Here is a 12,652-nt window from a genome sequence, read left to right as displayed (position 1 = left end):
GCTGGACGGAGGACGGATGTCTGCCGCTGCCCCAGGCCTCGCAGGGCTGCGTGCGCCCGGCCGCCATGGCTGCAAGTGCGTGAGTGGGGCGGCCCCCTCTTAGGTAAGAGGACAGCAACGTCTCCGCCATGGCTCCTTGTTGCTTTGAAAGCCGCGGGGCCGTTTCCGCCCGGCGGCTCTGCTGCCCGGAGGCTGCCGGAGGGGCGGCCCGCTGTCCGGGAGAGCCAGGCCACGGCCACCCGCGGCTCCGGGCTGGCTGCACGGCCGACCCCGGCTGCGCCACCATGAGGCGAGGCGAGGCGAGGCGAGGCGAGGCAAACCAAGGCAACCCGTCGCCTCCGCGGTGCCGGCCGGGCTGGGCCGGCGGGAGGCCGCGGCCCCTCAGGTGAGGGGGCGGTGCCGCCATCGGCCCACGGGGCGGTGCGGCCCGGCGCCCTCATAGGCGGTGGCGGCGCGGAGGCTCCTCCCTGCCCGGCCATGGACTACGCGGTGCTCGCCGAGGCGGCGGCCGAGAAGATGGGGCTTTACCGGCGAGACCCCGGCGGCTGGCGGGGCTGCCGGCGCACGGTGAGCGGGCGGGGGCGGCTGAGGAGGGGCGGGGGCGGCTGAGGAGGGGCGGGGGGGTTCTGTCCCGGCCGGGCGGCTGAAGCCTCCCCTCCCCGCAGAGCGAGGTGTCGGTTTCGTGGAGACCCTCCGCGGAGTTCGCGGGCAACGCGTGAGTACGGCCGGCGCCCCGCCGCCCTTTCCCGCCGCGGCGGGGTGAGGGATCGCCCCCCGGGGGCGCTGGGGACCAGGCGGGACCGAGCAGCGGGCTTGGGTTTGGTTTCGTCCCGCCGCAGGTACAGGGGAGAGGGGATCGTGCCTGCCAGCCCCCAGGATGTCTGGGAATGCATAAAGCCGGTGGCCGGCGGGGCCAGGACCAAGTGGGACCAAAACGTGAAGGACTTCGAGGTCGTCGAAGCCATCACCGATGTAAGTTGCTGAAAGCTGCTCTGGTGCAATTAATGCAGCGCTGCGTTTGGAAGCATTGGGCTGTGCACAGACATGGTGCCTCGTGAGGCAGCCTGTGTTACCTGCAGGGAGGTAAAGGTCTCAAGAAGTTGTACAGCCTCTCTGTCTGGATCAGCCTGTCAATACTGGGATTGGACGTATTTTTCTTTTTCGCGAATTGCTTACATTCTCCTAACAACGGCTTATGTTTCTGAAAGGAGCTACTAATATGTTTTTGGCAAAATACTGTATACTTAAAAATACGTACATTTCTACCATTAAAGATTCCAGCACTGCAGTAGATCAAGCAAAGTATCATTTTTCTAAACAAGCTGTTTGCGGGAGAAGAGGAGGCATAGAGAATACGCAGGCTTAGCTAAGCAGTGAAGCGTTCATGTCATCAGCCATTAATTCAGGCCCTGTCTTTCACCACGGCAGCAGGCGATGCTCTGCCTTTAGCTGTCTGACTGACCTGGGGACTCCGCGCTTTGCCTCAGTGTCTCTGTCATAAAAATGGAGATGCTGCACTTGGATCATTACAGATGAAATGGGCTATGTACGAGCAGTCATTTCTGGTATTGCGATTATACAGTCTAATTTCCAATTTATTTTGATTTTTAAGTGTGTCAGAACCTTAAAAGGGCATTGGATTTACATCCCCAAATCTGAAGTGGATGTAGGTGCTTGGAGACGGGGTATAAACACAACCAGTCCAGGGATGTTTGTGGAAGTCCTGGGAAGATATTTTTTTCTTTTTGGGAGAACCTTACAGACCTACAGCATTCATTACAGACTTCAATTTTAGTAATGTTGCAACCTGCCACTCGAAATTCATAGACCTTATCAGACTTGCTAGCACTTACCAGTGTGGTAGAAACCTCTGTTTTGGGAAGCCTATCACCACAGAGTCTCCATAGAGGGGATAGTAGTGTTAAGGTTTCTGCAGTGTAACAAATCTCGCTATCAAGTGGTATTCCATGTGATATGGTACTTCCTGGAAGGGAGAAGTATTTTAACTCTCCTATGAGTATAGATGTGCCAGATTTGCTTTTCAGCATCCCTTGTAGTATCTGTCCTTAAACAACCTGGAAGCCACGCGTTATCACTGTTTTTCTCCATTAAACTGTCCTTCATCAACGTATTGTAGTGCCTTTTAGCTATGCTGATTTGCATTCTGTTCAACAAAGGGTGTAATAGAACTTCGTGATACAGTTTATAAAGTGTAACTGAAAGAGTACCAAAAAGTACAGGGATTTTTTTGCTGTACTTTTGAAAGCATTAACTGATGTAACTCTGTTTTGTGATTTCCAGACTGTCTCTGTATGCAGAACCACAACCCCTTCAGCTTTCATGAAGATTATTTCACCAAGAGAATTTGTGGATGTGGTACTAATAAAGCAATATGAAGATGGGACAATGCTATCTGCTGGTAAGATGTTTGTGTTGTCAACGTGTTCACATTATGTTAAGAGATAACTAGCAGATACTGGAAATAAATTTAAAATAAAAAGTAATTAACGTGCTGTTTAGTAGTTCTAATCCTGATCTAATCTTGATCAGGACATAAAATACTAGTGGTCTCTTTACGTCGCTGTATATATGAGTATATAAGTCATGTTAATGTTCAGGTAACGATGATACTATTGGCCTGTGGTTTCTTCCCTCACTATGCTTTTGAGATTGAATAAGTATTTCATTTACTATTAAGTTCTGGATTTTTTGTGTGTGTGCTTTTGTTGCTTTTTAAGAATTTACAGAAATTCTAAAAGGAGTTCCGTTTAGGCTAAATCCTGTTTTAACATTTTCTGCAATGCCTCTAGATTTTGGCGAAGCCATTGAATAAACGTACCACTCCTGTATGCGGAACTAATCGTTCTTATGAAAATGAACACTGTGCTGATTTTTAAGGGGCTGCCACTGCCTGGAAGGATGTTTCTTTGTTTTTTCACTTTTATGCTGTTGCTTAACTGTTACAAGTCAGTGCTTTTATTGCCCCACTGTGTAGCTGTCCTGTTTTCCCATCCTGTTCAGGAATGCCTTGCCAGGAATTTATGTACTTGCTAGAGTGTGGCTTCTCAGCAGTCAGGTGGCATATACCTCTGTGGCATGGATTTGTTGAAAGTAACTCGAATGACCTTTCAAGAAAATCAATGCCCTCACGCCACGTGGGTTCAATGAAACTCCCTCAAAGTGTCTTGATGCTTACTTCAGAGCTTAGTAACAATTGCTTCTAAATTTAATGCTTCTTTGATTTCTCCACTCCATGGCCAGAGTGGTTCCTTTTAATGTTTTTTCCTGACCGCTTGTATAGCACAGCCCCATATTGAAAAAGTTTTACTGCTATTCTTCTTAAATGTATTCTATACTGAGTTTGCTTCTCAGCTGGTGCTTTGAGTACCAAGGACACTTTCTGTGAAAATGATGCTTTTCTTGAATGCTTTTTCTTATAGCCACCAATGTGGAACACCCACTGTGTCCTCCTCAATCAAATTTCGTGAGAGGTTTTAATTATCCCTGTGGCTGTTTCTGTATACCTCTTCCAGGGTAAGAAGTGATATATGTGAATGTTATGTATTCTAAAGCCCCTCTTATCCATTGTGTGGTGCGTTTATGTGTATGTGGCCCCATGTGATCTGTTGCCTCTTGGCAATAACATGTTTCTGTCTTCTTTTGACTGGTAATCGTGATGACTGTGACCTTTCCGTACTCTTTTTTGTGCAATGAATTACTCTGTTTTCATTTCCTAGAGGGAAGTCTTTAATGTTACAGGAACCATTGTCATGGTAGGATTCTCGCTGACCTCTTAAACTGAGGATTCAGCAGAACATACAAATATGGTCTTAATTTTTGGTAAATGAGTATTCAGTTGCTTATTACATTGGCATAATTCATAAACAGAATCATGTGCCTAGTTAAGGCCTAGTTTAACTGTAATTTGACTTGTGGAGATAGCCACATTCACTGAAATTTGGAATTAATATCTGGTTTTTGGTTTGTTTTTTTTAAAAAGTACTTGGAAACATCTATTGTCAGATAATGCATGTAAGAGTCGTCGTAAAGTTCTTAATGCTTTTAAACCACTGGCTATGAAAATCACTTGTGTTGTCTTTGCAGGGAGCCAGACAGGACTCAGCTCCTCAGTTTCTTTCAGACTGATCTCGGTGGCTACCTTCCCCAGACGGTGGTGGATTCCTTCTTTCCAGCTAGCATAGCTGCATTTTACAGCAACCTGACCAAAGCTGTTAAGGCATTAAAAGTGTGACAAGACCAATAGCTGACATCGCCAGCTGAGGGCAGGAAAAAACCTGACAGCTTGATGGTAGAAATAGGAAGTTGGTGTTACAGGACTTTACTACCAGCAAAGATACTTAGGAAAGGGGAATGATGGATTAAGTAAAGTAAATTTTTAAAACAGCATTTTCTACCTGTCTCTATTCAAAGCAATGCATTCTTTTCTTACACAGTATCCTTCGTTTTCATAATTTGAAAAATATCACACCAGAGGCTGGAAGAATCCTGGAGGCAGCACTGGTGGCTGTCTGCGGGGAGGGGATGCACACATTAGATCTGTTCTTGGCCACACTGTCTGCCTCTGTGAGGAGCAACGTTGCTAAAATCCACTTAGCACTACAGCGTTAGCCAGGTGCAGGGCAGCCCTGTTTTGTCTCTGAAGCTCCCCAAAGACTCCTGTAGAACGATGTTCTTTCCCCAAATGAAGAGGGAGCTCTTTTGCTGCCAGCACTCAGAGCTGCTAAGATGCTTCAGTGGGTCCAAGCCAGCAAATGGTAAAAGCCAGAACAAATTGTATCGTGTGGAGGATCAGTACTTCAGTACTAACGGTAAATATGCCTTAAGTGCTTTTTTTCTAAGTCAAAGTCTACCACTGCAAATCAGTTCATAGATCTGTGGGCTGACAAATAGACGCTCTTCCTTTCTCCTCTCTGTACCAAAAACAGTGATTTCCGCAATGTCATAATACAAGCTGCACTGACATAGTGGCAATAAAGAGGATTAAGCACTTTACTTGCATTTTTTAAAATGCTTGAAATGAGCGTTTTTAACTGCACTTGAACGTTTTTCAGTCTCTTGTGGTGAGAGGTTTTAACGGGTAAATAATCTTTTCTGTAGCTTAGTCTTGACTTGACAGGCCATAAGGACGTTGCTTTTTTTCTAAGATTGGCTTGCCTCACAGCACTATCTTGGGAAATCAGCTCCTGATCTTGTGTGCAGTGATGTGTCCAGCTTTAGAAGATATTTATGGTGCTGGTTACTGCAGAAATGTCAGACATTACTATGGATTACATATGGTTGCAAAAGGAAAACTAATTGCTGAATTAGGAATTTAAATGCAGGTTGTGATTTTAATGCTGTAACCTGATTATTTAGCAAGGTTAATATGCTCTGCTTTCTGTCCCAATATTTGTTTTATGTTTGGTATAGGGCATGGACTTGCACACAAAGTTTCCCACTGTAAATCTCGCCCTATGGAATAGATTTTTCAAGGCAACAGTTTTTAATCTAGTCTTCTTTGTGTACAAAGATGTAAAAACTTGTATAAGTGTGATGAAATAAATATTTTTCTGCTACATCTTGCTGTTTTTCCTGGATCATCCTTTAAAATGGTTCCTCATGCACCGGCTTTGCCATCAAGGAAACATAAGAGCCACTTGGACCTCCAGCATCTCACTGAATTCAAGGCAAGGAAAAGCCTTCACTCCCATTTACACTCCCCACTAACTGGGGATAAAGGTGTTTTGGGGAGAGCACTCACCCTCCCACTTTTTTGCCCTTGGTCTTTATTCCCAATGTAGATTGCTGCTTTCTGTACTTATGAAGAGTAACAAATTTGCTGAGAAGAGATTTGGGCCCTGATCTTAGAGTCTCATATGTGTTTATCTAAATGTACTAAAGTTGTTAGGCATGAAGTTCAGTATCTCGGCAAGTTTTTGCAGGATTATGATTAATTTAATTAGCAAAATGTTCAAGGAGTAGAGCTCAGGTCATCACTTGTTATTCCTGCAAGTAAACCCTTTGCAGGCAACGGGGCTTTTAATTAGCTACTTATTGTATATTTAATTATTTTTTTTTTTATTGCTCTGAGCGATAAAGATGGTAGGTGAGGCTCTTCCTTGGAGTAATTTCAGGATCCCTTTTCTGGGTGCTCAACATGTTCTATCCAGAAGGAATTAAGAGCCCTAAAAATTCAACCTTCTGCTCTGCCAAGTTGGAAATGGAAATGTCTTGGCAAAGATCATCGTGTAAGATGTTGGAGGACTCCCCAGTGAGACACACCGCCTGTCACACAACACGTTTTGACTTCTTTTGATCTTGGCAGATGCCAAGAAATGCAGAGGCATGCAAAAACTGAAAAACTTTGGAAGGAAAGTGAGAAGAGTTCCGCTGGAAACAAACAAGATCAAACCTGTCTTGGTGGTTCTATGTCAGTTCTTAAATTGATAAATAGCTGTTTCAGGTGAGGACACCTTCAGCAGATGGCACTGAAGTAGTTAAAGCATTCCGTGCTATTGCTGTAGCTACTCCAGTCTGTTGTTAAAGTTAGGGACCTGACTAAAAAGTGTAATCTGTCTTTTGCAGGAAATAGATTTAACCATGCTAGAGAGTTCAGGCCTGCTTTGTATAGAAATCATTCGTGTATTTCCTACATTGCTGGTAGGGCAAAGAATTGGAAAATTTTAGAATCTTTTATATGCACCAGGCCTTTTCTTAGACTTTGTTAAGCCTAAACCAATAATGCAGATTAAGTTAAATACAAGAAATTCTACCAAAAGAAAAAAATATTCAGAGAGTTTCAGGTAGGTACCAGTTAAAAAATGTACAAAAAGATTCCCTCTCACATTTTTCCTCCTATTTTGGTTGCTACCCAATTCATAAAAATTTTGTTTTGAGGACTGTTTGGTTGGTTTTTGGAAAAGACAACTTGGTTGGGAAGGGGTTTGGAAGCGCGGGGGCAGATGGCTCATCAAGAATGTTCTTTCCAGGTTTAACATAGAGTTGACTTGTGAGGAAAGGCCAAAGCAAGTCATGCCTGAATTAAATTAATACCTTCTGCTGTCTGTCCTGCTTCCCTTTATTCCTCTTTCTGTAACATTGTGTTATGTGCACAGAAAATAGCTTCTGAACTCCTGCAGTTTATGCTTTGGTGAAATTAAGTAACCAAAGAAGTGTGCAGTAAATTCCCAACTATGGGAAGGTGAACAGCCAAGGAAAATAACCAGTGCAGCCACCTGGCTTTCAACGGGCGAGTCACTACTTCCATCCTCATGTTACACTTCTCCCGTTAGTGAAATAGGTCAGAGAAGACCAAATGGGTGCACAAGGCCATCTCGCCATAGATACATGTGCTGCTGCTGGTAGAATTCCATACAGTGCTTAGAGAGCGCTGCCAAAACGCCTATTAGCAGCGTTTGAAGCATAGATTTATCTCCAAGTTATTTGGTGTTTCCTGAAAAAACGTTTGGATTCAGAACTTTTAACTCCCAAATACTCTCACTGGTACTTTCCCTTACAAAATTAACACAAAGACATTTCAAAAAAAGTGTGTGGTTAGAAGGTAAGAGTTGGTTCTAAATGGCCTTGTTACTCCCCTGCTGTAGTCCTCTCTGACCTCTGGTCAGAGGAAGGTTAGAAAAACCTCCGCTGTATTACCCTCAGCTTCCTGCCTCACCTTGCAAGACCCTGAGACACTCCTTTTCCCCCCGCCCCGTGTTTGCTGGCTGGAGTTGAGGTGGCTTGGTCAACTGCTAGTAGAAAGTTACCCTAAACAGGTTTTGACTGTCCTGGCTGTTCTGTGGTTTGAATGGAAAAGCTGGAGTTTTCCAGGGCACGTTGTCATTTTGACACATAATGTTGCATCCCTTCTACTGCCCTTTATGCATTCTCTAAGGCTTTTCCTTTGCTGCAGTGCTTAGGCTTGCAGACACGTTTCTCTCCTCCTGGGATGGTAAGGTAGGGAGCAAGACTTGCAGAGCAGGACTGAAAACTTACCATAGAATGTGCTTCTGATATTTGTTAAGTTAATGGCTTAAAATAGAAGAGTGCTATAGCTGTCACATATTTTATTACAGCCGGTATATTATTAATAGTCATTATTTTATAATTCTATACTTTGGAACATCTGTTTCTGAATGTTGAAATAAGAATCGTGCGCATTTTGTGCACATCTTGTTTCGTCACAGACAGCTTGCTCTGTAACTGTGTACTTCTCATATGCGCTTTCTGAGTATCTGGCTGTGGTAGCCAAATGGCTGCAAGTAATAAAATCCCTTTTTGTTTGTAACATTGGCAGTAGTCTAATTCCTCCTCTTACAAAGTTTCAGATGACTTGGTGGTAACAGAGCTTGGATTCTTCCTCTTGATGATAGCTGTGATGGGCCCATCGGGTAATGCCTTGATGGTATTCCATGCTTCAAAACGAGTGAGTCCTTGCATGGCAGTTGTGTGCACTTGTAACAGCTCATCGCCAGGCTGAACAGCGCTGCTTTGTTCTAATGCAGTCCCTGGGGAAAGAAAATTAATTTCCTTTAATTCTTTGTGCGGAGGAGTCTTTAACGGATCTTTCACTTAATAGGGATCACCAGCGTTTGGTATAAACCACCTGGTCTCAGCAGGCAACAAATTACTGGCACTGCACAGGACAATGCTGCATTTACAAAAAAATACTGTTTTCATGGGTATAAATCAGCAGTCAGCTATGAACTGCACAAGTTTGTATCAGCTAAGAAACCGCTGTGTATGCATTTAAGTGTGTTTACCTTTAAATATCCTGTTGATGACGATGGGTTTATCTCCATGAATAGAGCCCTTCCCTCCTTCCAGACTGAATCCTAAACCAGCAGGTGTTTTTTCTAGAGTTACAGTGCAGATTGTATCTTCAGTTGCTGGAAACAAAAGGGAAGTTAGCAGATGGGCACCACATAGTCTGAAAAGCTAAAACATCTGTTACAAAAAATGAACTTCTGTTTTGTTTGCAAAGGCACCATAAACCGCTGAATGAAAGACAAACCTATAATTTTTAATTCCTCCTTTTGTCATTGTAAGGCCCTCTGGGAAGCTGAGGAGAGAAAGTTGTGTTTGAATTTATGGCAGAATGGAAATAAAAAAATGAAAAGTGGTGACATTTACTAGAATTGGAAAAATCCATTCAATGAACAAAATTTAAGGTAAACATATTTAACTTGATGTTAGTTATGAAATTGTTATCCACTGCAAAGTAGCTAATCTTTATTTGCAGTACGTAAATAAAGCTACAGATCTCCAGATTATGCTTTTTATAAAAAAAAAAACACAACACAAAAATATCTTAAGAATGTGATCTGACTTTTCTGACCTTTATATGTTTCAGATGTAACCACCTGCTCTATCAAACAATAGCACATTGTTCAAACAGAAATTCTCTTTCACAGAGGAAGAAGACTTGTAAACTAGAATCTAATAATATTAGAATAAAGAATCACTGTTCACTGAGTTGTCATTATACTTTCAATTAGATGTGTTACTACAATAATAATCTTTTTATGCCTACAGAAATTCAGATAGAGGATCAGGCTTGGTTTTTTTCAGAGGGTTCCTGTATCTTAGAAATCCATTAATTCTTTCCCTTTTCAACAAAATTATTCCAAATGTCTGCTTCGGGAATGTTTTTTTTAACCACACTGTCTTTAATCACGGTTCTCAGATTCACACAGCCAATGCTGAGCTGCTTTATGAATACCCGGGACTTCAGGTGGTGAGTAAACAGCAGGTGGGGGCTGCAAGGTAATGCCACTGAACTTACCAGACTCTTGTGAGGCATCACTTGCTACTGAAGATGTACTAGAATTGATTGAAACGTTGAGATTTTTTTCCCCATCTTTAGCTTTTCTAGTGACAACAACGGCTTGTCTGGGTTGTCGAGCCTGTCGCATGATTGCTGAGGCATCGTTGTGAGTTGCTCCTTTAAGAGATTTTCCATTAATGGATAGTACTTCATCTCCTTTCTGAATAGTTCCTTCCTGAGATGCTAATCCATTGGGAAACACTTTGTGAACCTATTGAAGAGCCCAGTCACCCCACACACACACAAGGAAAAAAGGAAAAAAAGGACAAATCACTATGTCACTCAGTTAATACTTTTTATCATGTGTATTTTTCCATTCTTTGCCAGGAAAAGTTGCTTCTAGCACATTTCAGGACTGAGGGCTGAATAAATTTGTACAGAAAATTTTTCCTGGGCACAGCGCTCCTCAAGCAGCTAGGAAATCTGTCCAAGACCCAGTATCAGATGGCCAAGGCCTTGCTGCTGCCCATGGTATGTACCTTGCCTTTGCTTCTTCCTTACCCTCTTGCTGCTCTGCTGGTGGGAGGAAGAAGGTGTAAAGCTAGTCTCTTAACTTCCAGACCCCTTATGTGTCTATGCGCTCACTTCATTCCTCCTGGGCACCCTGCATGCTCTTCTATAAGCATGAAAATAAGGTGTTGGTTACTTCCTGCTGAGGTCTGTGTGTTGTTCTGCCTTGGCTTTCAGAGCTGTTGGGGAGTATGGTGCCCAAGGAAACAGGACACCACTGCCAGTCACCTGGAGAAGGCAGCTTGTGCAGGAGGATCCAGATTTCACCAATTAAGACCATGATTCTTCTAACCCTATCAGTGCAGCTGCCTACTTTGATTATGCCAAAAGCCAATCTCTGTAGTAGAAAACCGGTGAGTTATATATTTTTAGGTAGAGTAGTTGGAGTATTTTTTAAGAAAGATGCTACTTACTGTTACCACTTTGTTTTCCAGATCAATGCCTCCTGCCAGGCTGAATCCAAGCCCAGTATCTTCTTCTTTATGCAAAATTGTAACGTGAATATCATCAAATTCCTCGGCAGAGAAAGAAATAATATCAAGAACTTCCCAATAGATATGTCAAGATGATTGGAAAATCAGCATGTTTTCTTTTTATCCCTTGTGCATTTTATAATGAGACTTGGTGGCATAAGCATAATACTGAGACGAGTTTAGTATTTGGTTTTGATCAAATTTACCTATCAGTTATCTATTTTAAAAATGCTATTCTGTGTCTAAAATTGTTCTGGTTTGGTAAAGAGATTATCAGTTGTATCTGGACCATAAATTGAATTATATTAAAGAGTATAGATATCATGTTCTGTAGAAACAAAAAATACTACTAAATCATGTTAGAGGACCTTTTCATTGAAAAAGTGGAAAAGGAATTTGGCATACAACTCATGTGGATATAAGTGTCACTCCTTAAAAATTGTTTCTCAGTCTTATTTTTAACAACTGTTTTAGTAACAGATAGAGTAAGCTGTCTCTGACTGTGTTATCCCAAAGATGAGTTTGTATAGGATGGTAACAACTCCTGTTTAACCTAGTTTCCTAAGGAAACATGGCTTTCTTGACCACAGTTTCACAACCACATTCAGTATGGGATGTTGTGTCTTGTTTCCTTCCACAATTGAATCCACTGGCCAGCTGCAGCCAGGCAGATGGTACTTGCTGCTCAGAGATTATCCTGAAAGTTCTGTGCAAAACAGATGACTTGATATGAGAGGCTAATGTTCCATCCAGGGCAACATCGCAACACAGCTTTTACTGTTACCTCAGAACAAAAACATCAACAGGGGATGTTGACAAGAAACACAAGTTGATACAAAACTTGCGTTCCATAAATTCTGCTTGTCAAACTGCTTTTTGGTTGCAATATACTAGCAAAGTTTCCCGTAGTCAGTAAGAGTTTGTCTCTGACGTGAGAATATGTCTACCTAGTATTCTGAGAGGCAGACATGAATTCGCTACCTGGGCTCTGTGCAGTGTAGACACAAACCAGGACTAACCTGGGAGACGTGCTACTGTAGTTAGTGAAGAGGCAAAAACTGTATTATTTTAGGCTCATTGGTCCATTAATGCAGTTATGCTGCTTTTGCACAGCTTGGAGTGTCTTAACAGAGTAACCACGTAGCTGCCAACAGAAGCTGAACTGTTTTCAATTTAGAGCTCTGGATGTTATCAGCTTTTTCTTTGAGTGTAAGCAGCCTTTGAAAGTCTTTACGTTTCTGGAATGTACACACTTAACCTTGATTTTGACTAACTCTGAGGTTTATTGCAATTCTAGATAAATCCAGTAAGACTAAAGATAGTTCAGTATCCCAAAACCAGACATTGGGTATCTCAGACTGGCAACCTAAAAAGAAAGGCCTCCAAAATATCAATGCCTACTTCTGCATACAGCGACCCATTAGTTAAATGGGTATGACTCTTGCTTAGTTATCTTTGAAAACTTCTTCAAGATTTTTGATCATAAGAGCTAAACGTTACTACTGCTACATATTGAGATGACTGTTTTATTTTTTATAAAATCAAGTTGCAAAGATTAACCGGGTGCATCCACTCCACAGCTTTCTGGAAATCACGCACAAAAAGAAAAAGTAAATTTACCTTTAAGGTTGCCTCGTCTAGCGATTTGACTTCCTCTATAAGCTTTGCTAACTCTTCAGGGGAAAGCAGAGAGATGACAGACTGCCCTGACACACCGGATGCCTGAGGTGAGCCATGTTCCTGTTTCTCTTCCTCTTTCTCATTGTCTGCTAGGCTCACAGTATATTCTCTCAACTCAGAGAGGCTGTCCCATTGTGACAAGAATAAAAAAGAAACGTTGAGT

At 42.6% G+C, this 12,652-nt stretch overlaps 2 protein-coding genes and 1 long non-coding RNA gene across 3 annotated transcripts in view; 2 read left to right on the top strand and 1 right to left on the bottom strand.

Annotated features, from left to right (window-relative positions):
• The first annotated feature begins 441 nt into the window (after positions 1–441).
• STARD5 (StAR related lipid transfer domain containing 5) lies at positions 442–5,563 on the top strand. Its single transcript, XM_054214812.1, has 6 exons — positions 442–567; positions 666–715; positions 840–972; positions 2,302–2,419; positions 3,441–3,534; positions 4,105–5,563. The coding sequence occupies exons 1-6, from the start codon at positions 478–480 to the stop codon at positions 4,250–4,252; spliced, it is 633 nt and encodes a 210-aa protein (XP_054070787.1). The 5' UTR covers positions 442–477; the 3' UTR covers positions 4,253–5,563.
• An 869-nt stretch (positions 5,564–6,432) lies between these two features.
• Positions 6,433–12,652, bottom strand: part of IL16 (interleukin 16) — a 34,867-nt gene continuing 28,647 nt past the window's right edge. Inside the window, exons 16-20 of the mRNA XM_054214813.1 lie at positions 12,430–12,613; positions 10,750–10,851; positions 9,785–10,037; positions 8,763–8,888; positions 6,433–8,507 (exon numbers count right to left, since the gene is read on the bottom strand). Of these exons, the coding sequence (XP_054070788.1) occupies positions 8,314–8,507; positions 8,763–8,888; positions 9,785–10,037; positions 10,750–10,851; positions 12,430–12,613 (859 nt within the window). The 3' untranslated portion in view covers positions 6,433–8,313. The remainder of the gene's footprint in view (positions 8,508–8,762; positions 8,889–9,784; positions 10,038–10,749; positions 10,852–12,429; positions 12,614–12,652) is intronic.
• LOC128915033 (uncharacterized) lies at positions 10,031–12,435 on the top strand. Its single transcript, XR_008468493.1, has 3 exons — positions 10,031–10,297; positions 10,514–10,689; positions 10,771–12,435. It is a non-coding gene; the product is annotated as an uncharacterized LOC128915033 (long non-coding RNA).

Source organism: Rissa tridactyla, chromosome 9, assembly GCF_028500815.1.
Source record: "Rissa tridactyla isolate bRisTri1 chromosome 9, bRisTri1.patW.cur.20221130, whole genome shotgun sequence".
Lineage (NCBI taxonomy): Eukaryota > Metazoa > Chordata > Aves > Charadriiformes > Laridae > Rissa > Rissa tridactyla.
This window is presented reverse-complemented; position numbering and strand designations above follow the sequence as displayed.